The 27,509-nt window shown below is 42.9% G+C and overlaps 1 protein-coding gene across 1 annotated transcript; it reads right to left on the bottom strand.

Annotated features, from left to right (window-relative positions):
• Positions 1-430: 430 nt before the first annotated feature.
• On the bottom strand, positions 431-24,518 carry LSM12 (LSM12 homolog). The gene is made up of 5 exons (XM_073607772.1): positions 24,275-24,518; positions 10,546-10,679; positions 7,863-7,972; positions 3,149-3,275; positions 431-1,208 (listed from the first exon to the last, which is right to left on the bottom strand). Exons 1-5 carry the CDS (start codon positions 24,429-24,431, stop codon positions 1,116-1,118), a joined length of 621 nt encoding a protein of 206 aa, XP_073463873.1. The 5' UTR covers positions 24,432-24,518; the 3' UTR covers positions 431-1,115.
• Positions 24,519-27,509: the final 2,991 nt, after the last annotated feature.

The following is a 27,509-nucleotide window of genomic DNA, read 5'->3' as shown; positions in this document are numbered from 1 at the left end:
TCAGTATTTGCATAGGTCTTAGTATGCTGCTTCCATAGGGCAGCATCCAGAGCCTGGAAAATAGAATGTGGAATTGCCACATATGCCTCAATCCCACAGGTACTAAAATTTGTCAGGGTCTCAGACCAATATTGGTTGTGTAGCAATGGGTAGAGACAGGGATCAAGACATCTGAGAGCCAGCTGCAAATCGAGGGTTAGCTCTTGAATAGATGTGATAATGCAGCGTGCTTTCAGAGGCATTCAGCTAGCACTTGAGTTCAGTTTGAAATGCCTTGAATCATTTGAATTTCTTCACAGGTTCATATGACTTGCAGTTAATTTCCCAAGTTGCAACACTACTTTTGCATACACTTTCATACAAGTAAATGGAAATATTAGAAATTTATATCACAAGTACTCCACATAAAAAATGAAACCTTACAGAAACATTTACTTTTGTTTTTCGGTTTTATTTTTTGTTTTTTGTTTTTTTTTTAGTTAATTTTTTAATTTTTTTTTTTTTTGTTTGTTTTTTCAAGTTTGTTTTTGTTCCTTTTTACAGGCAATTTTATAACCTATTCCCAGTCAGAGGGTGACATGCCACGCACCACCCTGTCCCACTGCCTGAGAAAGGGTTGGCAATTTCCTCCAACAACAGGAGAGAGAAGAGAAACAAAAAAACTTACAAACAAAAATAAAAAAAGACATAGAAAGGAAAAGGGGGAGAAAAACGCTGTTGAGGAAGAAATGCAATGCCAGGAAAAATCTGGAATTGGAGCCAGACAGGCTAAAAAAAAAAAAAAAAAAAAAAAAAAAAAAAAAAAAAAAAAGAAGAAGAAAAAAGAAAAGAAAAAAAAAAAAAGAAATCATTGGAGCCCAAGGGATCTTCTATCGCTCAGGATCCCCTCAACCCCTTACATACATAACCATTTACACATGATGGCTGATGTAAGAAAGGGTTGAGAGAGACTAGTCCGAAAAATAAAAGCTACCCATTCCCAAGTCAGCCCCTTGCTTGCCCCCATCCCTATGTTATCAACCCCTTCCCATCTTCAGCTCTTCTCAGGGACCCCCGAACACAGCAGGGTGAAGAGTAGGCAGCTCAAGGGCAGCGAGGCTGATGCAGTTGAGAGCTCAGGAGGACGTACTGGTCTCTTTCTGTGACAGCTGGATTGGGTTTCGTTGCACGCCTTTCTGATTTTCCAAATCTCTAAAGTGTTTGTCAACCTAGAAAAAGAAAACCAGGTTAAGTTGTATAGCAGATGTACACTTAAAAAAAATTACAAAAAAAATGTGAATTATTTGAGGTTGTGTTCCATTGCTGTTGCAACAGATTAATATTTTAACCCCATTCCCCCAACACTGGATTCACTTTTCCCCTGCAGCTCCGGCAGGGTGGTTTGATGTCAGGATGCTTTGTAAGACATTGCCAGAGCGCTGTACTACCCTGTTTCCCCGAAAATAAGACCTAGCGTGATTGTCGGTGATGGCTGCAATATAAGCCCTACCCCCCAAATAAGCCCTACCCTGTTCCCCCGAAAATAAGACCTACAAGGACTTTAACTAGGGTTTATTTGGGGGGTATGGCTTATATTGCAGCCATCACTGACAATCACGCTAGGTCTTATTTTCAGGGAAACAGGGTATTGGTATAGATAAAAAGAAAGGAGCGCCCCGGTGTCCAGAGAAATTAATCTTCTAAAATATGGATCATGGACCTTAAAAAAAAAAAAAAAAAACACATCAACTTGTACACCAAGCCAATGTATTTCAGGGGAACAGACTCCCCCCGACTTCAGTGCTGTTGCCATGTACTACTTGGATCAAGATTTCTGAATGGTAGGGTGTCGGCTTTGGCAATGGTGGCTGCTGTCTATACAACTAAAGCTGGCAGCCTGCTATTCAGGAACCTTAATACAACATAACCACTCACAGGAATCGTTCCCACCAAATAGTATGCAGCAATAGCCCTGAAGGGTGTTTTTTTCTGTGCAGTAAAAAGTATTTGCGAGTGTCCAATCACCTGATTTCCTGTCCTGTACAATTAAGATAAGGAATTTAAAATGGCTGTAAGCCTCAGACATAATATGACAGACATGTATATAACAAAGCATGTCCTTCTATAGTGCATGTCAATTAAGGGCACTAAATGTAATTTGTCTGCTGCCTTGTTCCTCTGCTATCAGCATGAATTACTTCTGACAAGTTTTTCTGACACCAAGAGAAAAATGGTGACAGGAGAGGGAACCTCAGCTCTGTCCATGTGCTGTGTGAAAGCAGTGGGTGTCTTCCCTCCAATCAGCTCTCCACATTGAGCTTTGCAGAGTGACTTCAGCTCTCTGCCCCCTTTTTTCTAAACCATCAGATAAGCTTTAAGGGAGTTGTAAAGTCATAAGGTTTTTTATCTTCATGTAGAAAAATAAAAAGCCTGCATGAGACACTTGGCTGGCCGGGACTCCCCTAATTGGCTGAGACAGCAGCACGGCACCACTGACTCCTGTTGCTGTCAAAGTCAGCCAGCCAATCCGGAGAGAAAGGGGGCAGGGGCCTGCGGCAGCTCCGTGTCTGAATTGGCACCGAAGTGAAACTCAACTCGGGTGCCCCAACAGCAGGGGGTACTCAACAGGAGGGAGGGGCCAAGAGCACTGAAGGACTCGAGAAGGAGGATCCAGGCTGCTCTGTGTAAATCCACTGTACAGAGGTGAAAAGTAGAACTTTTTTTTTTTTAAAGGAAAAAAACAGATACTTTACCGCCATTCAAAGTGTTGAATATATAAAGCGATTGTAAAGACAAGACTAGATAAAGTACAACTTATGTAGGAGCATGTGTGTCATCTGTGTGCATCACCTGAGGTCAGTCACTTTACTGGGTATATGGAAGGGTTTACAACCACTTTAAATGATGTAATCTACAATTAATTGCACATTTCTCCAACTGTGTGAGAATTTCCTATTACAACACGGAGACATTTTCGTTGACATACAGCTAGCCTTAGCCATTAGAGATTTTAGCAGTGCAACTGTACCTCTAGCCTTTCAGGAAGCCTGGTCTTAACCAACTGAAAAGAAACACTACAAGCACAGCTGAAAGCTATTCACCCTAGCAGTTATATACTATGTACAATTCAAAGCAAACCCAAAAGATTAGGTATGAAACATGTACTTACTACTTTGCGAACATGACTTAGAGCGCTACCCTCTTTTCCTTTGCAATTTTCCACCTGGTATGGGGGAGAGATAACTACCTCCTCCATAACTATTATATTTTTTTCTTGCCATTTACAGTCCTTTATCCTGTAGAGAAAGCAGACAAAACCAATTGGGCTTATATTAGTAAATACCAATAGAATTAACATGTACGGCTTGAATACCAGTAGCATATGGAAAGGCTATTCAAGATATTTTGCCATCTCAAACAGCAGAGGCTTCTTGGTTGCCTATTATCAAGTAGCGAAATATACAAATTCATAACAAACTGCCAGGGTTGGGTATGGGGGCAAATAGGTATGTTTATTGCTTCTAAGCAATAAAGTAAAATCTTCAATTGTGTTAGGTAACGAGGGACGGCTCGGCTGTTTAACTTCACATGAGTTACTAGATCACATTTTTTTATTAATGTAAAGGATACAAGTACTTTTTAAATAAGGGCGGTAGGGAGGAGGTGGAATCCTTATGGGTAGAGCTCCAACGGGATGAAGCTGAGGGGAAAATACTGGGAGTATGCTATAGGCCTCCTAACCTGAGGGAGGAGGGGGCGACAGACCTCTCAATTTGGATTAGCAGTAAGTATGGCAAGTGTTATCATGGGGGATTTTAATTATCCAGACAGACTGGGTGGAGGGCGCCACACATTCATCTAAGGCTCCCCAGTTCCTAAATGTCTTGCAGGACAATTTCATGGGTCAGATGGTAGACGCACCAACTAGAAACAAAGCGATACTAGATCTACCGATTACCAACAATAGAGACCTGACCACAGATGTGAAAATATGGGGCAATTTAAGAAACATCGATCACAGGTCAGTTGGCTTCAGTATAAATCACACAAATAGGAAACATAAGGGGAATACAAAGACTGAATTTCAAAAGAGCCTACTTCCCTAAACTACAAACCTTGCTAAAAGATATAAATTGGGATAAAATCTTAGGAACAAAGAACACGGAGGAGAGATGGGTTTGCTTTAACAGCATATTAAATAAGGGCATTAGCCAGTGCATACCATTGGAAAATAAATTTAAAAGAGCGAACAAACGTCCAGGATGGCTTAACTCCAATGTAAAAATGCATATAAAGGCAAAGGAGAAAATACAAGGCTGAGGGATCATCAGCATTCAGACTTTACAAAGAATGCAATAAGAAATGTAAGGGTGCAATTAGGGCAGCTAAGATAAAAAACTAAAGACATAGCGGAGGAGAGCAAAAAAGCGCAAGAAATTCTTTAAGTATAGAAATAATAAAAAAGGGAGGACAGAACATATTGGCCCCACAAAGAATGAGTTAGGACATCTGGTTACAAAGGACGGGGAGATGGTGAAGGTATTGTTTATTCTTCTCCTCAGTCTTCACGAGGGAATCAGGGGGGTTTCAGTAACCAATGCAGCATTTTTTCTCATGACACATCATATAATATGCAAGCTCTTGGAAGGGATAAGGGACTATAGACAAGATTTTAGTAATGAAAGCGGTAGCATTAGCAGTAATCAGCATGGATTCATGAGGAATCGTTCTTGCTAAACCAATTAACCTTCTATGAGGAGGTGAGCTGCCATCTAGATAACGGAAGGCCCGTAGACCTGGTGTATCTGGATTTTGCAAAAGCATTTGACACAGTTCCCCATAAACATTTACTGTACAAATTAAGGTCCGTTGGAATGGACCACAGGGTGAGTACATGGATTGAAAACTGGCTACAAGGGCGAGTTCAGAGGGTGGAGATAAATGGGGAGTACTCCGAATGGTCAGGGGTGGGAAGTGGGGTCCCCCAGGGTTCAGTGCTGGGACCAATGTTATTTAATTTGTTCATAAATGACCTGGAGGATGGGGTAAACAGTTCAAGCTCTGTATTTGTGGACGATACTAAGCAGCGCAATAACTTCTCCGCAGAATGTGGAAACCTTGCAAGAAGATCTGAACAAATTAATTGGGTGGGCAACTACATGGCAAATGAGGTTTAATGTAGAAAAATGTAAAATAATGCATTTGGGTGGAAAAAATATGAATGCAAGCTACACACTAGGGGGTGAACCTCTGGGGGAATCTAGGATGGAAAAGGCCCTGGGGTTCCTAGTAGAGGATAGGCTCAGCAATAGCATGCAATGCCAAGCTGCTGCTAAGAAAACAAGCAGAATATTGGCGTGCATTAAATAAGGTGATTAACTCCAGAGATAAAGCAATAATTCCCCCGCTCTACAAGACTCTGGTCCGGCATCACCTAGAGTATGCTGTCCAGGTCTGGGCACCAGTCCTCAGGAAGGATGCACTGGAAATAGAGCGAGTACAAAGAAGGGCAAAAAAGCATCTGGAGGATGTTACGAGGAAAGGTTTGCGAGCACTGAACCTATTCTCTCTAGAGAAGAGATGCTTGAGAGGGGATATGATTTCAATTTACAAATACCGTACTGGGGACACCACAATAGGGATACATTTTTGCGGAAGGGAGTTTAATAAGACACGTGGCCACTCAATAAAATAAGAAAAGAGGTTTAACCTTAAACTGCGTAAAGGGTTCTTTACTGCAAGAGTGACAAGGATGTGGAATTCCCTTCCACAGGCAGTGGTTTCAGTGAGGTGCATCGATAGTTTAAAAAACTATTAGATAAGCACCTGAACGACCACAACATACAGGGATATACAATGTAATACTAACCTATAATCACACACATAGGTTGGACTTGATGGACTTGTGTCTTTTTAACCTCACCTACTATGAAACTATATAATAAAAAACTATAAACACCTGCTCCCTACAGTAACTATACATTGAAGTTTTGTAAAGCACTAAATCACATTAAGGCTGGGTTCACACTGCTGCCGGATGTGGCTCACAGCGGGGATCCGGTGCGTCCCAGAATACAGCCCTGAAACAGAGCCAAAGACACACAGGACTCCTGTGCAAGCCGCTCCAGGAGATGTGAACCGGCTCCATAGAAAGCGGGTCACAAACTCCTGTCATGCGAATTGGATACATGAAAACCCACATCCAATTCACACTAGTGTGAACCCAGCCTGAAGAGATTTTCAATAAAGTGTTACTAAACCCAAGAGTCTGCATTCACTATATCTGGTCTCCCGCAGTACACAGAATATGGAAATGCAATTTTAGTAAATATAAACGGCTAAATGCCTTCTCATCAGCAGTATATAGCAGTCTTGTGACTTCTACCAGTGCCTGGTTAAAGCTTGTAGGAGGAGTTTGTTCTCTGACTGTCCTATGAGGCTGCAGGACTGTGCCTGGAAAGTGCTGATCACATGCACCCTCCCAAGAAAGAAGGAAAAAAAAAAAAAAAAAAAAAAAAAAACACACACCAAACTGAGCGTGTGTACAGTGATTCTAAAGGCTCTGTACTATTAGGAGATGGATTGGAGAGAGAGTGGAAGAAGAGGAGAATCAAAGACAGGATCAACCAGCTTTTTTATACAATGCAGAGGAGGTTTCACAGCGAGTATAACAAGCATGCTTTACTGAATATACAGACTGATTTTACTGTTGTGGGTTTAGCAACACTTTCAAAAGGAAACATGCCATTACTGACTTTCCTTTTTAAAAATGCTAGTTGCCTGGCTGTCACACTGATCCAGTAGCTGATTGTGAGTCCCTGACCTAAAATAAGTATGACAATGAAGCTATGATGATTTTTCTCAGACCTATTATGCTACAGGTGAGTGACTCGGAAGTACTGAAGGCAGACACAGCAAGACAAACAGCATTTCAGAAGGAAGCTTGTCAAGGCAACCGACCAAAAGTTTGACAACTGACCATCAAACCTATAGCAGCTCCTTGGACATCTTACTGCAAAGCAGTGGACATAAGGAGTTGGCCCTCTACCCTTTCCTGAACAACCTTCTTTTGAGGAGGTTTTCCACAAGATCTTAGAGTGTGGAAATCTGCATCCAAACCATCTGTGGGGTCACATGTCGATGCTGGATAAAAAGACCAGGCTCACAACTGACATCCCAAGTGTGCAATAAGGTTGAGGTCAGGGCTCTGTCATTAGAGTTTCTTCACACCATACCACGTTTTTATAGAGCCATATTTGTGCACAGAGACAGAAAAATGGCCTTCCCAAACTGCTGTCACAAGACAAAATTTACTTTGGGCTGAATTTTCTCTGTACATTGACGATCAGTTGTTCCCGTCTCCCCTTACCGCGTTCTATCCTTATGGATGTACTTACTGGTTCTTGGCTAGCATTCACAGTACCAGAGGATGGATCTAACCACAACTACAGGTCCACATATATAAGTTTTCCCTAGAGCACCACATCCCAAATAATGAAACTATAAGGACATGTCCATGTCCTTATAGATACAATCTACGTCATGTAAAAGTTCAGTTACAAACACTTTCAATCTTTAAAAAGGCAGTACTGCCAGAGGGCAGGAGTAAAGTGGTACCCACACGTATAACAAAAACATCTATAATATGTGTCTGCAGCACCCCTATAAAGGATCGGACTGGAAGACCTGGCACTTTCCTGCAGGAGGTGGAATAAATACAGCAACTACCATGAGGCAGGGCAGTAACCCATAGATACCAAGCAAAGATGTCATGGATCACCTAACTGCAAACTCCTTTTCTTTATGGGTTATCAAGGTGTAAAGGATTTTCTGGCCCACTAAAGCCCAAAAGCTAGTAAAGAACTCTTATTGGTGATACTCACGTCTTATGAATGGTCTGGAATAACTGCTGTCCATCCACTGAAACGCCAGCACTGATGGCATAAGCCTGGCTCATTTTCTCTTCCTTCTCCGATCGAGCTCTGCTTGCCAACTGCAACAAGAGGAACAATTTATAGAAGGCAATCAGTAATCTAGCATTGCAAAATATGACATGCATTAAACAGATAACCCTAGTACTGAATTTATGACATGCCACAAATTTAGAAGTCATCATTTTCCCCACATCTTGCTCTCTACACCTCACCAGCATGTTTGAACTACATCAAACCCAGTCATAGCAGGGAGTAACTCTGTCATTTGGATACCAACTATCTGCTGACCTGCCCTGAAAGCTCATATGGAACTAAACAGCAGTTCTACAAGACAAAAAAAAAAAATAATTCTAATATAACAGTTGTATTAATTCTGTGATGGATTAGTAGTCAATGGATTTTGGTTATAGTCTTAGAGTGGACCTTTAGTCTTCTTCTCATCTATTAAATCTTCTGCCCTTGTTGTTTTAACTTTGGATAGTAAAACGTGGGAGGTGAGTCACAAGTGGGCCAATGAGAGCTGCAGGTGTGCCTCTGTCTGTAAATACAGGAAGTGAACAGGCAGCAGCTTCAGCTGCCCTCAGTTAAAATGGCAGCAGAAAGACTTAGTGGAGGGAAATTTCTGCAGCATATTTGGCAAGCACTGAATATCACAGTATATATAAAATATGCAAAGTGGTTGGAGGAAAGCTTCAGGATGGCAAAGATGTTTTTATTACAAATGATGTGAGCAGACTGCAGTTCCTCTAAGTAAAAATCTAAAGTGATATGTATTCAAGAGCAGAATTCCAGGTAAGCGAAACCAGTCAGTAAGCCGGTAATACCATCTAGCAAACAAAGTCAAAGTGCTTAAAGGATAAGTCAACCTTAACACTAAATCGCTACATCTACAGACACCCACGATCTAACGCTAATCTAAACCTGTAAATAAGAAATCAGTATACACACCTTTTTTGAAGGCGCTCCAACCCGATCCCACGCTGAGCTGCGGCTTCGCTGTGGAGACAGGTGCAGGAGAGGCAGCCGACAACGCAAGCCCCATAGTAAGTCTATGGGCGACGTCACTTCCCATTCATTACCCAGCCGTTGTCAGCTGTGTCCTCTGCAGAGCTTCTGCCACTGGAAACCGGACTGGCTTGGCTTAAAAAAAAAAAAAAAAAAAAAAAAAAAAAAAAAAGTATGTATAGAGATTTCTCCTTTACAGGGCTAGATCGGTTAGCGTTAGATTGTGGATGTCTGCTGATTTAGAGATTTTAGTGTTAGGGTGGACTTATCCTTTAAAGCTGCCCTTTCGCTAGCTAGCAGAAGGCCAAGCGCACCCTGTAAATAAATTGGAGGAGTACAATTCTTTCCAGTGGGCAGTGCTACATTAGATGTTCATGCATTATAAACTACACATGCTGCTGCTACCGATACTGCTGGGTGTGTTGAATGGCGTGTCCTATACTATAGTTCACCCTGTGGACCACTAAATCACACTAATGAAGTAGGGGTCGTTTTAGGAACCACACAGTGGCGGACACACTATTCAACACATGCAGATAGAATCAGCCACCATACGCCTGCATGAGAGCAAAAATCCAACACATCACCCAAAAGATGAGCGTTCCTCCTCAAGGTGGCTTTGAGTCTAACAACTGCTGAACAGCAACAGGCTAACTTTAAAACAAAGTGTTAACTCAATTACTTTAATTTGCATTTAGTAATCCCCAATAAGAATTCAAAGAGCCCATCACAGGGTCACTGGGAGTGTGCTTCCTGAACACGGTTGCCATGTTTATTCCTCTCTGCTAGTCACAAATAGCTTCCAGGCACATGAAAGCAGTGAGTTTAACCATCCATTTTCTTTAGTAAGCCTGTCAGCCATGCTGCAGAGAAGGACCACTGCCCTCTATATGGAAGCAGTCATCTCTCTGCAGAGGCCCAACATGACCCCTTCTGCATCAAAGCCAAGTTTCCCCAATTAGCAATAAGTTCCAAGCTTTCCTGTTGGGATACGTAAAGATCTGACTCAGCAGGGGGTGTCAAGACTTCTGCAGAGAGGCCACTGCTTGCACTTTTTTACTTTGGCGGCAGCTGGTTTCTAAGGTTTTAACTACCTTTTGCTTTGATGCACTTGGAAGGTAATCGATTTAAACTAAAAGTTAAATTAGGTTTTAGAAAACAAAAAGGGGCGTTCAGATACCTCTCCTGCATAGTACAGAAAACGGAGCATGTAGGATTGTCCCTATATTCAGTTCTGCTTTTTTCAGTATGTGACTAGGGTACACCTTTAGTTTGATTGTGAATTTAACAATTGCAATAACCCATCTCATGTTAGAAAAGACTACAAAGCTGTGGAGGAAAATACTCCATCAGTGGTCTCTAAACTGTGACCTGGATGTCTTTTATATGGCCCTTGGGGAAATATTCCACCTACTGACACCATCAATGGGGTACTATTCTTCTCATTGATAATAGGGCACTATTCCTCCAAATAAAGCAAATGATGGGGCACTGACGCCAGGGCATTTCCTACTCCCACTGGTCCTAAAGTCTGAAGGACAGCAAGTTCGCCCCTTTGCTTAGAAAGCGTGGAGATCCCTGCTCTATATCATACCACAACACGTATAAGACATGAACATCCACTTACCTTGCCGATGTTGAGGGAAGCTAAAGGGGGAGGAGTCTGCGTGCGATCATTCAGCACTTCTACATCTGATACATACTGCAGGTTAAGCAGGAGGATGTCAGCATGGTTGGGTTTTCCACTAGTTGAGGGACACTCTGTATATCAGGAGGTTAAGGAAATAACTGCATACACAAGACCTAAATTCTACATTCACAAATTACTATTAAACTTCACCGAAGAAATGTGATATCTGTACCAACATGTCAGCAATATAAAAAAAAAAAATATGACAAAAATGGTATGCAAGGAAGAATCAGCCTCTACCAGATGACCTTGGAGGATTGTCCTTCAAGTGAGGCCACCAAATAAGTGACTTCTCTCTAAAAGGCTTCTTAAAAAAAAAAAAAAAAATATCCCCTGCATTAAAAATATCCCCCCCCCCCCCAAACACCAGGCAGATGCAGAATTGCAATATTACAGGACAAGAGTAACACTACTAGAAATTGTATTTATCTACTTCTAAAACACAGAGAATATGAATCATCAGGAAATGAAAGCAAAATAAACCTCAGAATTAAATGGAAGTGACTCAGTATCAGGTCACTAAATGTAATTCAGTGGAAAGAGGACTACTTAGAATTACCCAACATTAACCATTACTCCTCACATCATAGTGCTACAATTAGCAAAAACAGAAATCCAACCTCCTGCTACCGGCACCGCTCTCCGACAAACCTCCACTCCAGGCACAAACTATCAGAACTCCAAACTACAATTTACAAAAGACGGGGAGTAGAGCTGCACAATAGTTAAAACATCGTGATCTCGATTCAACCCCCCTGACGATCTCTATTGCAGATCTCTATTGCAGATCTCTATTGCAGATCTCTATTGCAGATCTCTATTGCAGATCTCTATTGCAGATCTCTATTGCAGATCTCTATTGCAGATCTCTATTGCAGATCTCTATTGCAGATCTCTATTGCAGATCTCTATTGCAGATCTCTAGATATAACAAGTGGAGAGACTTATCGGGCAGTCTGCCAAGTTTTTAACATGAAACATTGTAACTAACTCTTCCTTCTTAGATCAAAGGGATAAACTTGTGTGTGAAAAAAAAAATTCCAGGCAGTCTGCCAAGTTTTTAACAACCTGTAAATGCAGGAAGTTTAACCACTTAATGTCTAAAGCTCAGTTCACACTGGAACCTGCTGCGGATCGCACAGGAGCTGTGCGTCCCTGTTCCCTATTTCAGGGAGGAAACAGGGCCGAGTCTATGCCTGAATTCAGCCCTGAGACGGAGCCAAAAGACGCACAGCGTTTCTGTGCAGTGCGCTCCGCAGCCGCAACGGAGATATGTGAACCGTCCCATTCTCCTGCTATGCGAATTGGATGCAGGGAAAACCTCATCTAATTCGCATAGGTGTGAACCCGGGCTAAATCTTTTTCTGACACTTGTTTAAGTTAAAAATAAATAATTTTTTGCTAGAAAAATACTTGGAACACCCAAACATATATATTTTAGCAGAGACCCTAGGGAATAAAATGTCAATTGCTGCAATATTTTATGTCACACTGTATTTGCCCAGTGGTCTTTCAAATGCAATTTTTGGGGAAAAAAAAAAATACACTTCAATGAAAAAAAAAAAAAACACACACACACACCACACACACACCAGTAGAGTTAGCCCAATTTTTTTTGTTTTAACGTGAAAGATGTTAGGCCGCGAGAATCGTGATCTATCTTCTAAGCAAAAAAAAAAATCATGATTCTCATTTTAGCCAGAATCATGCAGCTCTAGATGGGAGCCACTTACCGCATACAACCCTCCAATCTGATGTAAACTCTCCAAAAGTACAGACAATTTCTTCTGTTTGAACGCAAAGCTCAAACGCGTTTCACTCATAACATAGATGCATTCACACAGTTTCACAGTAACCATAAGAGAAAACAAAGCTCCGGAATATTCCTTTATCCCATTGTTTTGCAAATCCATGTGCACTACAAACTGATTGCACCGGTTCCGATATCGCTGTTTTACTAACCGGACAGCTTATTATTCTAAATAGGAAACCTTCATTTTGTTTGCAAATATTAAAGACTTTAACTACCATCAAGAAAGTCCTTACATTTAAAGAGCACCTGTCATTTCAGATCCATCATGGCAGCGCCCGTTAGCGAGCATCCACTCGCCAGGTTGTCCTTCACCTTGTTGTGCCGCATCACCAGCCGTCCCATTAAAGTGAATGGGACTGTCGGTGAGTCAACAGCAGGTCAGAGGAGGAGCTGCTGTGGGACAGAAGTGACAGTTGCTCTTTAAAAATTACGATTTAAATTGACTTGATTTAAATTAAATTCACCCTGCACGTCAACACTGAAGTAAAGTCATCTCTCTCTCTCTCTCACAAACCAGGGGAAGGCAGTATCAGGATGACAATCTTAAGGCACATGACTGCTGTAGTTTGTCTATCTCCACTATCAGCCAAGGACACCTCATGACATTCAGCACCACCAAACTCAGCCAAAGGCCGTTCCAACATGCACTTTACTACAAGACCCCTTTCACACTGGGCCCACCCATGCATTAGTGGTAATGCACCGCTCATTTTAGCGGCGCTTTACCGCTGTTTTAGCGGCACTTTTCGGGCCGCTAGCAGGGTGCTTTTAGCAAAAAGAGGGGGTTGAAAACGCCCATGTTGTGGCGCTTCCGAAGCACTGCCCATTCACTGCAATGGGCAGGGGGATTTTAGGAGAGGTGTATACAGCGCTCCCAAACCGCCCCAAAGATGCTGCTTGCAGGACCTTTTCTAATGTCCCGCAATCGCACCACCCCTGCGTGAAAGCACTCAGACTTTCACACTCCGGCGGCATGGGGGGCAGTTTTCAGGTACTTTACAGGCGCCATTTCTAGTGCTAAAACTCCTGAAAACTGCCTCTTTGTGAAAGGGGGTCTTACAAATTGACTGTTGAGATATCAGTATAAAATGGTTATTGTAAAGACACCCTGTGAATGAAAGGGGATAAAGCTGTTTAGGACATTCCATTTCTGAACCCAAAGGCAGCTACCGAACACTCCAATCAGCCGAACAAGAAACCCATATGAATAAATCTCCCCCCCTCCCCCCCAAGTACAAGACGAGGCTCTGCACAAAGGGTCAAACAGGAATCAGACTCTTTATTGAAATGAATGCAGACTCTTTTTATACACTTGCGAATATTGCAGGTGCCACATGAACAATAACCTGAATCCACCCACAACATGACACAATGGTTACATAACGAGCCCCCAATACACATTATTCTGAGTGTCAATACCTCCCCTAGGGGACAACAGGTGAGTTCATTAGCACACTTAATAGGTGAAGGGAAAACTGCCTCAGACAAGATTAACACGATTTACTTATCCAGATAAAAGCAACATTGTTAAGCAATAGACGGTCTGTCTCTTACATTGAACTTCCTGGAATGCCCATAATAGGAGTTATACTTCCTGGCCATAGACCTCACAGTGTACAGGGGAAAAATTCTTCATATGTCTTAAGTTATTGTTAATGAATATTACTTTCTTATTTCCAATCATATTCTCAGGGTTCATTCTTTTCTTGGTCACCCTGCGTCCAAAAGTGACTCCCGTCACAGTTATCCCCATGACCTAAGGCTTCGGCTTCTAAACAATTCTGTATTAATGTTCAGATCACAAGTGAAGCAGATCAATACAGAACTCAAAAAACCAGCCCAAGAGCCAAGATAACTTAAAAGGACAAGTTAACTTTTTAGAAAAAAAAAAAAAAAAAAAAAAAAAAAGCACGATTTAGATTTTTTGTTTTTTGAGCCTGTAAAGCATTGCACCCAGAATCAGCAGATCGCTGGTACCATGCAGGTCTCCTGTACTCTGTCAGTGTAACTGTGTACCTGTACGGGCAAGCAGATACAAAAATACAACCTGACAGGAAGAATCCATGAAATACCGCAGCACTCTACAGTGTCATAATAGCTCACTGAGAACTACAAGCCGACAATCACAAAAGACATTGGGGCTTATAGTTCATTCATACACAGAGCTGTGTGAATGAATGAAGTAGCCATGTGGGCGGAGCCCCGTTGATTTCAAAGTATGACAGCTAGTACGGGGAACTTCTCCCCACACTGCTGTCACAGGGAGGGGTAATCAGGCAGCGGCTGCAGCATTGGGAACATTTTCCCCCCTAAAAACAGATGAACTTGCCTTTTAAAGCTGAATTTTAGGTATAGCAATTTTTACAGCTTGGACCAATGCAAGTCTATGTTCCATACCCACGGGATCCATGTGGAGGCTGGAAGTCACTGTGGTAGGCACCACCATTTCAGCGATCCCCGCTAGCTTCCAGGTCCTGTGTTCAGTGGCTGCACTGTGAACAAGTCACTCACTTGTACCAGGCACCAGAGGATGATTTGCATTTACCCAATAAATGCAAAATGTTCTGATTAGATGAGGTGGACCCCCCCCCGTGACATCACCACCCCTCCTCATCCAATCAGAATACTTTCCATGAATTCAATTGCTAAAAACAGACATGGATCTTCACACATCAAAATCCCTGGTCTTGGGTTTTAAAGCTGAAATTTACGTATGGCCGGTGGATCCTTGTGGAAGATGGAAATCACTAGTATGGACCACTACTATAGTGACCTCCACTGGCTTCCTGTGCCAAGCAGTTGCCCTGCTGCATTGGGAACATGGCCACGCATTTGGCACACAAACCATTCAAAGATCACTTTGCATTTTATCAATGACTGCAAAGAGATCAGACTGGATGAAGTGGAGCAGTGAAGTCATAGTCTCCACCTCGTCCAATCGTTGAGAAATTGGAAAGTGTTCTCCGAATAGTGCCTGTGTCATGTGGGTAACCTCCTGTGTTCACCAAGCAGAAGGGCAGCCACTCATTGTGGGAACCCAGGAAGCTAGTGCAGAACACTGAAGCAGCGGTGCCTACAACAGAGTATGGCCCGAGTTGGATCAACATAACTAAGCAAAAAGCGCAATAGCTAAACTTAATGTATGTTACTGCCACACCTGAGAGTAACTAGATATGACAATACTACAAATGCCTAAACACAGCCAATCAGATACTGTTCCTTCAACCAAATAATCGTAGGTGACAACTTCTACAAGTCTGAACACCTGAAGGTAACACAGGAAAAATACCTTGCCAATGCAATATAGGTTACAACAAGTGCAAAAGCAATTGGGGTGTTACCACGCAATGTAACAGTATATAGCAAGAAAAATTTATATCTAATCTATATGTGTAAAACCTTGGATTGCGAGCATAATTTGTTCCAGAAACATGCTTGTACTCAAACAGTCATATCAAAGCGAATTTCCCAATAAGAAATAATGTAAACTCAGATGATTCGTTCCACAACCATTTATTCATAGGTCCTCCAGTTTATAGTCCATATAAAAAGATTAGCAAAGTCATTGGTTGTGGAACCATAAAATGCATCCACAAATAGCAGCCTCCACGAGGGGATTAGAAGCAAAATCCAACAGGAGCTACAGAGTAAAAAAGAAGAGAGGCGCCTTTAAAGCGGAGCGCCGCCGAAAAAAAATTTTTTAAAAGTCAGCAGCTACAAATACTGCAGCTGCTGACTTTTAAAACATGGACACTTACCTGTCCAGGGCGCCCGCGATGTCGGCACCCGAGGCCGAAGCGTCTCTCCGTCCTCGGGTGCTGCCGCCTCCATCTTCGGTAAGGGAATCAGGAAGTGAAGCCGTGCGGCTTCACTTCCCGGTTCCCTACTGCGCATGCGCGAGTCGCGCAGCGCAATACGGATGGTCCCTGCTGCCTCTGGGACCCGTGTGTTTCCCAGCAGGCAGCGGGGAGGGAGCAGGAAATGGCGTAAATAACCGCAGATTCTGCGGTTATCTATGCCGGAAGTGGGTACAGATACCTGTAATATACAGGTATCTGTACCCCCCTCCCCCCTGAAAGGTGCCAACTGTGTCACCGGAGGGGGGGAGGAATCTGATGAGTGGAAGTTCCACTTTTGGGTGGAACTCCACTTTAAGTGAAGCAATATGGTTACATTTAATGAAGGTACAACATTTAGCAACTCACATGGTTGATGAATAAGAGAGGCACATCTAAGTATGCAAGCATCCGGGGTAAAGCTGTCTACATAGACCGTCCTCCGCACCGCAGGCTCTCACTGCTATCAGTCTGCAATGGTGACCGGAAAGACTACCCTGCAGTAGAGCGATCTGAAAGCGAGGCTTGAACCACTCACAGAGTGGAAGGGATGACGTCGACGGCGGTGGAGGACGGTCTATGTGGACAGTTTTACCCCAGATGCCTGCATACTTAGATGTGCCAGTTTTAATCAACCATGTAAATTGCTAAAATGTTGTACCTTCAATAAATGTAACCATATTGCTACACTTAGAGGCGCTGCTCTTCTCTTTTATACTCAGTTGTGACATGACACTACTTGTATATCAAGACAAAATGTATTTAAATAGCTTATCTTGCAAAACACTCTCAAACCAAGGTTTTAATAAACTATTTATTAGCTAGCTATCCATTTCCCGCGTCCACCAATTATTTTGGGGGGGGGGGGGGTTGTTTGCATACATGAACTGCAGTTCTCTATTTGTATCAACCTCAGTAACCAACCAGAACAAATTCAGAGAGCGTCATAACAAGCCAGCCATTGAACAGCCACCAAAAAAAAAAAAAAAAAAATTGGCTCAAAGGAGACAAGTTTCAATTTTAATGCACTGGTTATCTGGCACTTGCAGTTCTTGCCCAGCACCGACCATTTCTGCTCTCTAAGCATTTCCAGCTCAGGACTTCTTTCTTATGAACTTCCAAAAGAGATAAAGGGCTGCAGGCAGGATATTGCTGGCAGGTGTTGTCCGTGAACTCAAACCTTTACACCCGGCCTTGACCTGTCCTGATATCAGCCTGACCAGATCACCACTTCAAAGGCTGATAGAATTGGAAGACATCCACAGACTTACAATAATCATTGTCTAATCTGGCCAATATTTATTTGATGAAGAAATTATGCCTTTAGTCTGCCAGCCTGGCCTACCACCCCCAGACGAAACAAATAATTTCTTGGGAGTATCCAAGTGCACCTCTTGAGAATGCCGAGAAATTTTACAAGATACAAGTCTGCATGTTCAGCAAGTGTAAAGCCCCATACACACGATAGGACTTTGTACAAACTTTCCCTTGGACCCCAAAGCACCTTGTCCCCATGTTGATGAGAACAAGGGCCTCTTCCCGACAACCCTGGCCGTTGGTTGTCGGAGTCTGCGGGCGAGGGGCTTATCGGAATCCGGGAGCCCCCTTTAATAAGGGGGCCCCCAGATCCCAGCCCCTCACCCTATGTGAATGAGTATGGGGTACAGCGTACCCCTACCCAATCACCTAGGGAAAAAAGTGTCCATAAATAAAAAACACACTACACAGGTTTTAAAATTAATTTATTAGGAAGCTCCGGGGTCTTTTTCCGACTTTGGGGGTCTCTCCAGCGCTATCTTCTCCCGCTCTTTTGCTAGCGGTGGCCCGGACCTCTGGATCATCTTCTTCCCTCTTCTCTTCCAGAGATGTTGACACGACGCTCTCTCCAGCTGGAATGGTCTCTGAGCGCTCCGCGATGGACTTATATAGGCGGTGACCCCGCCCCCTATGAGGTCAGAGTCCCGGGGCATGCTGGGACTGTGATCTCATAAGGGGGTGTGGGCATGTCATCCTATGACCACGCCCCCTTATGACTTCACAGTGCCAGCATGCCCCGGGACTCTGACCTCATAGGGGGGCGGGGTCACCGCCTATATAAGTCCATCGCGGAGCGCTCAGAGCCCATTCCAGCTGGAGAGAGCGTCGTGTCAACATCTCTGGAAGAGAAGAGGGAAGAAGATGATCCAGAGGTCCGGGCCACCGCTAGCAAAAGAGCGGGAGAAGATAGCGGTGGAGCCGGCAGAAGATCCGGACACCGGGAGAAGACGCCAGCGAGACCCCCGAAGTCGGAAGAAGACCCCTGAAGCTGCCTAATTAATTAATTTTAAAACCTGTGTAGTGCGTTTTATTTATTGACACTTTTCCCTAGGTGAATGGGTAGGGGTACGTTGTACCCTATACTCATTCACATAGGGTGGGGGGCCGGGATCTGAGGGGGCTCCCGGATTCCGATAAGCCCCTTGCCCGCAGACCCCGACAACCAACGGCCAGGGTTGTCGGGAAGAGGCCCTTGTCATCAACATGGGGACAAGGTGCTTTGGGGTGGGGGGGCCACAGGGCGCCCCTCCTCCCCCAAAGCACCCACCCCCCATGTTGAGGGCATGGTACGGCTCAGGAGGGGGGCGCTCGCTCGTCCCCACCCCCTTCTCTGACCGGCCGGGCTGCGTGCTCCATGCTCGGATAAGGGTCTGGTGTGGATTTGGGCGGGACCCCACGCCATTTTTCTCGGCGTAGGGAGTTTCCCTTAAAATCCATACCAGACCGAGGGGCCTGGTATTCCCCCAGAGGGGAATTCCCTCTCGCCGCAGTAGGAAAATATGTTTTTCCTATTGCAGCCAGCGCGAGATGTACAGTACACTGTCACCGAGAACCAGCACGATTGGATCGCGCTGGAAACATTCTCGCGGCTGCGTACTGTAGTTTGTACAAAAGTCCGATGCTTTTGTGTACACACGATCGGACTTTGCTCCATCGGACTTTTGTTGCTGGAAAGTTTGTCCGTTCGCACAGCCAACAAAAGTCCGATGGAAACAGAAAAAGTTTGTCCAATGGAGCGTACACACGGTCGGATATTGCTCCAAAACAGCTAATTTGCATGTTTGTTGTCAAAAAGTCCGATCGTGTGTACGGCCCTTTACAGTTCATACATAGATGATCTAGGATATACAATCATCCTAAAGAACAAACTTTCACCAGTCTGATCACCACCTGTGGTCTAGTAATGCACCGAAATTTCAGGCGCTGAAAATTTGCTAAAAAAAAAAAAAAAAAAAAAAAAAGCGCCTATAACGGCTGCTGAAAACACCCGCGATATTGCCGTACTTGTGTTGTGTTTTTCATAATTCATGCAACTAAAAAATGCAATGGGTGCATTTTTAAAGCATTCTTTCTGCATTTGCAATGCATCTCAATAGGGAACTGCGTTTTTTTTAGCTGACCAAATATGCACCAAGCATGATTTTTAAAACCGCTTCTAAAAAAGGTGCCATTAATGGCTGACAATTTCATATTCATTTCAATTCATGATATTAATTAAAAAGTCAAAAGACAAGACATTTATATAAATACATTTAAAAAAAAAAAAAAAAAAAAAAAAAAAAAGAGTCAATATAGGTTTAGTGCATCCTGAATTTTTGGTTTCGGCACACCACTACTTTGGTCTATAGGATTTTATTTAGCGGACTACTATAGAGCTCCTACAAAAACACTAGGGCTGAAACAAGTAATCGATTAATCGACAACTAATCGATTATGAAAATAGTAATCGCTTAATTTCATAATCGATTAATCGGCCAGTAACATAATGGGGTTAAAAAACACTAAAATGAGCCCTTTATAGTACAAAAAGAGCAAATAATCGTTACTGCAAATATTACTTACACAGTTCTACAGTAAAAAAAAAAAATGAACCCCTTACAGTAGTGATTATATAAAGGGCTAATTTTATTTTTTTTAACCCCATTATGTGACTAAACGTCTTAGACCTGGTTCACACCTATGTGATTTTGGTGCTTTTTGCAGAAACACACTACAGTTCATTTACATGGTTTCCTATGGGACACGTTCACATCTATGCTTTTTTCAGCCGCTGCATATTTGGAAAGGGTCAGGGACGTTTTTTTTAAACGCAAAACAGTGCTTTTTTGGTCCAATATACTTCAATGGAGAAGCTGCTAAAAAGCATGTAAAGTGTTTTTTAATTTGCCCAACAACAAAATCGCAGCAAAATCACGTGTGCAAAAATCAAAACGCACAGCAAAAAGCACTGCAGAAACAGATCAAAAACAAACTGCATATATGTGTACCGAGCCTTATGCTGGCCACACGGTCAATTTTCAGACGAAAAATCTTTGAACATTTGCTGAATGAAAGAATGTTTTAAATTTTAACTTATTACGTGATAAATTGCAGTGCTTTACTATATAACAAGCTACTGAGACACAAATTGTACAACACTACCCTACCAGGAAGATCCAAAATTAGGAACTCCAGGTAAATATAGAGTTACAACAATTAATCTTCCAATATATTGTGCAACCAGAGGACACAAAGAAACCAATATTGCATCAATAATCGAGTATAAATTCAGATGATGTGAAGCCCATATAGATTAATGAGTAAAAGAGGAGTGTTTGTACCCAATGAGATTCCTCACACTGATGAAAACCAGGGAAAAAAAGGATACAGGTCAATGGTAAAAATAGCAAAATTCAAGATAATAAATAACTAATTGTAACAAAAATCCAAAAAAACAGAAAGCACACATCCCAGGTGTCACATATCATCCAGAGAGTATATCCAGCACAACAAAGCACTGATGAAAAATATTGCTAATAAGGATACTTTGAGAATGCTACACAAATGTAGCAATTTAAGTTCAAATGAAAAACAATTAATTCAAGTTAAAACATGCATGAATGTATACCGTGCAGCATAAAAAAATCTGAAACTCGATAAGTATACCAAGTGAAAAAACAATAACGTGCGGCATAAAATACAACTTCAAAAAGTAAATGCGACACCTAATTTTCAAACAGGTGAAAAATATCAAAATAGTGCAAAAATTCTTAATCAATATAGCACATAAAAGATCCTATAAAAAATCCCATACACATTCAAATCCCACCGTGATAATAAATAAAAGTAATTAATTTATATGGAGTGTGTCAAAAAAATACTTAATATAACACATAAAAGATCCTATAAAAAATCCCATACATATTCAAATCCCACCGTGATAAATAATAATAATTTGTCTATTGGTGTGTGAACACTATTTGTTGCAGCTACTTTTCTATACTTCGTTGAGTCTGATTTTATATAATCTCCAGTGGATTTTTTATTATTTTTTTTATTTTTTATTTATTCATTTCCTAAATTGATTTAATTTTGGTGTGCGCACAAGTATCCATTACCCTTTATATTAAATTTTAACTTGTTTTTAAAATCTCTGAGTCTGATGATATTTACCAGATTCACCCTTTAATAGTATCTCTCCTCTAATAGTATGTACAGTGTATCTCCTGTGTTATTCTCAGAGTGGATTAGAGCTTTTGCTCCCTAACCATAAAGTTGGTAATTTATATTTAACACTGCATTGAGATATTTAGGAATAAATTTCCTTTTTTTTTTTAACTTCACATATTAAACTAAATTATACACCACACTTTTTTTTTTTAAGGATTAACCGAATAATCGATTAATCGAAACAATAAATCGGCCAACTAATCGATTATGAAAATAATCGTTAGTTGCAGCCCTAAAAAACACTAAAGGCTACCATCACCCAACACAAAAAGCAATGCTAGTTCCAGGTGAGGCAACATCACCCCACCACCAGCAGCAATGAGCGCTCTGGGTAAGGTGCCATCACCTCTCCACCACACCAGAAGTCACGTCCAGGTCAGTCCACCACCAAAAAGTCATCACAGCTCCAGGTCAAACCATCACCCCACCAGCAGAAGCCATGATAGCTCCACATCAGGCATCATCACTCCACCGCTATTAGCCATAATAACTAATATATATATTTGGCACCACTCAAAAGGCACTCCATGAAACTATCACAACAGCAAACTTAGGGGGAGCAAACCACATGGATGAACCACATCATCTGGTACGCCAGAGACTACAGCTCACAGATCTTGGCCACCCCCAACCCCCGGACACACTTCACCCATAGAGTCCCTACATCAGGCACCAGCAGCCCACCAACGCAAGCCAAGCGTTCAACAATTTACTGCAAAACCATGTCACACGGGTCAATACACCTGGCACGTTGACCTATGTGACTTTATGGTTTTGAAATAAAATTGTTGAAACCTATTCTCTGGAGTCCTGGTGACTTTCCACTTTGGCTTGGCACAGCACAATCTGTTATGGTCACTGTAAGGACTATGCAAGTCTGAATAAGACTTGCTACGTGGCGATGGATAGGGCTATGCAAGTCTGCTACAATCCCTGTGTATGGATGCCTGCGCCAGCTTTGACCCCCCGCATGGAGGTGCATGTGTCTACTATGATCCTCGAATAGGGGTTTATGTACGTCTGTTATGATCTTCGTATAGGGGTGCATGCTATGATCTATATAAGGATGCATGCGTTTTCTACGATCCCAGTATAAGGATGTATGTATATGCCTGCTAGGATCCCCATACTGGGGTGCATGTGTCTATTACAATCTGTGTATGAGTCTGCTAGGATCCCTGTACAGGGGTGCATAGCTCCATTACAATCTGTGTAAAGGGATGTGGTGTCTTCTATGACCCCAGTATGGGGACGTGTGGACACGCCGCAATCTCTGCCCGGGGACGCGCCGACATCTCTGTATAGGGATGTGTGTGGACATGATCTGTATAGGGATATGTGGACACGCCGTGATCTCTGTATCGGGATGTGTGTGGACATGATCTGATCTCTGTATAGGGAAATGTGTGGACATGTTAGGATCCCTGTATAGAGATATGTACGGACATGCTGTGATCTCCATGTTGGAATGTCCGGACATGATCTGATCCCTGTATAGCAGTGGTTCTCAACTCCGGTCCTCAGGGCCCACCAACAGGCCAGGTTTGCAAGATAACTGAAATACATCACAGGTGACATCATTTGCTGCTCAGTGATTGCAGTATTCTAGTCTGCATCTCCCCAAGGTAATACTTAAAATCTGTTCTGTTGGTGGGTCCTGAGGACTGGAGTTGAGAACCACTGCTGTATAGGGAGATATGATCTCTGTATAGGGATATGTGGACATGTTATGATCTCTGTATAGGGATATGTACGGACATGACCTGTATAGAGATATGTACGGACATGCTGTGATCTCCATGTTGGAATGTCCGGACATGCTCTGATCCCTGTATAGGGAGATATGATCTCTGTATAGGGATATGTGGACATGTTATGATCCCTGTATAGGGAGATGTACGGACATGTTAGGATCCCTGTATAGGGATGTGTGTGGACATGCTCTGATCCCTGTATAGGGAGATATGATCTCTGTATAGGGATATGTGGACATGTTATGATCTCTGTATAGGGATATGTGGACACGCCGTGATCTCTGTATCGGGATGTGTGTGGACATGATCTGATCTCTGTATAGGGAAATGTGTGGACATGTTAGGATCCCTGTATAGAGATATGTACGGACATGCTGTGATCTCCATGTTGGAATGTCCGGACATGATCTGATCCCTGTATAGGGAGATATGATCTCTGTATAGGGATATGTACGGACATGACCTGTATAGAGATATGTACGGACATGCTGTGATCTCCATGTTGGAATGTCCGGACATGCTCAGCTGAGTGTCACATCCGATCCCCTCCATCTATGGGCTCCTCCGTCCAGCCGTCATGGATCCCCCTCCACCCGGATGAATCCTCCGGCCCCGCCGCCCCCGTTCAGTACACAGAGCCGCCCGGCCAGGCTCCCGACACACCTAACCCCCCCCGTGCCCAGCCAGCAGCTCCAGCCGCCCTCTCACCCCTTCCCCCGCTCTCCATGGAAGGATACTGAGCGCCAGCATCTTGCTCTGGTAGTCGAAGGCCACCACCTCTCCTTGGAGCCGCGTTTCCTGGCAGGTCCGGCATGAGACCTGGGAGCCGACACTGAAATATTCCCCCGGAGCCGCCATCTTCCATCCGGCCTGCGTGACGTGCTGCTCGAACATCCCCCGACCTCAACACGCAACCTTAAAAACCAACGTCGGCGAGTGGGCTGCTGGGAAATTACCTTTTTTTTTTTTTTTTAACCAGTGCCCGCTCATCTCGCGAGAATTCGCGTCCGCCCTTTTAAAAGCTGGCGCCCGTTAGCGTCAATGGACGGGGAGGCCGCCATCTTGACGTATAACGTGCCACATAGAAAGAATAGGGCTCATGCTCCTTACTCCGCCATTTTGAAAATGGGATGCGTTTCAGGAAGCTTTATTGACAATGAAAGACCAGTACAAACATTCGAGAGGAAATGGAGTTTTTAACCTTTCTTTTGTCTTTGAAGGGAAGCAGAGTGTTGCTATACCGTGTTTAGAAAAAAAAACATTAAAATATGTGTGAGGAAAATGTGTTTTGTAGATTGTCACTTTATTTAAAACAAAAAGCTGTAAAAGAAAACGCTGGCCTCACAGCCATATTGGCGGCACGCCGCGCACAATGTAAAAAGTTTGCTTTTCTGTGAGACACTCAGGTGCTGTGTGCAGCCGTCCATAGATATGAATGTCTGTCTTCAGATATACGCTGTACTCATGCGCCTCCGTATAGCACACAGCTGTACTCCATTCAGGGAATGCATCTGTACGCAAAATGCAGGTGTACATACAGCGGGTAAAATAGATATTGAACACGTCACCATTTTTCTAGGTAAATACATTCTGAAGATGCTATTGACCGTGACATGGCATTTTCACCACATGCCGGTGTTCTGCCAAGAAAGTTCCCCTCGGCGGATAATGACCCCCCTGTAGTGCGCAGGCGCAGCGCTTGCGCAGTAGGAACAACTAGGGAGCTGCCGAAAAGAGCCGAAGCTGAACACCTGAGTGCCAAGACTATAGTAAAAAAAACACTTTGTAACAGGCCCCTCACGGGCTCGCTGCGCTCGCCACGCTTCGGGCACAGCCTCGCTGCACTCAGCATTTTAATATTCTAACTCTATGTCTACTTGGATGGTGGGACTTTAAGGTGGACTTAGGTTAGAATGTAGTGCGCAGGCGCCGTATACAGCTGACGATCAGCTGTTCTTTTTCGGCGGCTCTGTAGTCGTTCGTACTGCGCAAGCGCATGCGCAGTACAGGGGGGTCCTTATCCTCCGGAGGAACTTTCTCGGCAAGACACCGGCAACAACCCATGCAACCCATACATACAAAGAAACCAAAACAAATAAGTTCAGAAATGAAGTTATGTGTAATAAAATGGAATTACACAGGGAAAAAGTATTGAACACGCTAATTGAAATTTATTTAATACTTCATACAAAATCCTTTGTTGGTAATGACAGCTCCAAGACGCCTCCTGTATGGAAAAACTAGTTGCATGCATTGCTCGGGTGTGATTTTGGCCCATTCTTCAACACTTATGCCGCGTACACACGATCGGACATTCCAACAACAAAATCCATGGATTTTTTCCGACTGATGTTGGCTCAAACTTGTCTTGCATACACACGGTCACACAAAGTTGGTCGGAAACTGCGAACGTCAAGAACAGGGTGACGTGCAACACGTAAGATGAGCCAAGAAAAATGAAGTTCAATAGCCAGTGTGGCTCTTCTGCTTGATTCCGAGCATGCATGGAACTTTGTGCGTCGGAATTGTGTACACACAATCGGGAATTTCCGACAACGGACTTTGTTGTCGGAAAATTTGAGATCCAGATCTCAAATTTTGTGTGACGGAAATTCCAATGGAAAATGTCCGATGGAGCCTACACACGGTCGGAATTTCCGACAAAAACCTCCCATCGAAAATCCGACCATGTGTATGGGGCAAAACAGTCTTCAAATCTTGAAGGTTCTGTGGGCCTCCTCTATGAACTCTGATTTTTAGTTCTGTCCATAGATGTTCTATTGGATTCAAGTCAGGTGATTGGCTGGGCCATTCTAGCAGCTTTATTTTCTTTCTTTGAAACCATTTGAGAGTTTCCTTGGCTTTGTGTTTGGAATCATTGTCTTGCTGAAATGTCCACCCTCATTTCATCTTCATCATCCTGGTAGATGGCAGCAGATTTTTATTAAGAATGTCTTGGTACATTTTTCCATTCATCCTTCCTTCAGTGATATGAAGTTTGCCAGTACTGTATGCTGAAAAACAGCCCCACACCATGATGTTCCCACCTCCAAACTTCACTGTTGGTATGGGGGTGTTTTTGGGGTGATGTGCCATTTGACCTCCAAATATGGTGTGTGTTATGGCATCCAAAGGGTTAAATTTTGATCTCATTTGACCAGACTATATTCTCCCAGTATTTCACAGGATTGTCTAAATGTTGTTCAGCAAACTGTAAACGAGCTTCAACATGCCTTTTCTTCAGCAATGGAGTCTTGCATGGTGAGCGTGCATACAGACCATGGGGGTTGAGTGCATTATTTATTCTTTTCTTTGAAACAATTGTACCTGCTAATTCCAGATCTTTCTGAAGCTCTCCACAAGTGGTCCTTGGCTCTTGGACAACTCTTCTAATAATTCTTTTCACGACTCTGTCAGAAATCTTGCGAGGAGCACCTGGTTGTGGCCGGTTTATGGTGAAATTATGTTCTTCCTATTTCTGGACTATGGCCCCAACAGTGCTTACTGGAACATTTAGATGTTTAGAAATCCTTCTGTAACCAATGCCATCAGTGTGTTTTGCAACAATAATGTTGCAAAGGTCTTGAGAGAGCTCTTTGCTTTTACCTATCATGAGATGTTTCTTGTGTGACACCTTTTTATAGGCCATCAGTTGAGACCGAACCAGCTGGCTAAAATTATTTTGCATTGACAAGGAGCAGGATTGATTTCTAAATACTGATAGATTTCATCTGGTCTCTTGGCTTTCCATGCTTTTTTGCACCTCCCTTTCTTCATGTGTTCAATACTTTTTCCCTATGTCATTCCATTTTATTACACATAACTTCATTCCTGAACTGATTTGTTTTGGTTTCTTTGTATGTATGGGTTGCATGGGTTGTTGCCGGCATGTGGTGAATATGTCATGTCACGGTCAATAGCATCTTCAGAATATATTTACCTAGAAAAACGATGACGTGTTCAATAGCTATT

Source organism: Aquarana catesbeiana, linkage group LG12 (assembly GCF_042186555.1).
Source record: "Aquarana catesbeiana isolate 2022-GZ linkage group LG12, ASM4218655v1, whole genome shotgun sequence".
NCBI lineage: Eukaryota > Metazoa > Chordata > Amphibia > Anura > Ranidae > Aquarana > Aquarana catesbeiana.
Note: the sequence above shows the minus strand (reverse complement) of the source record. Positions and strands in the feature narration are given on the sequence as shown.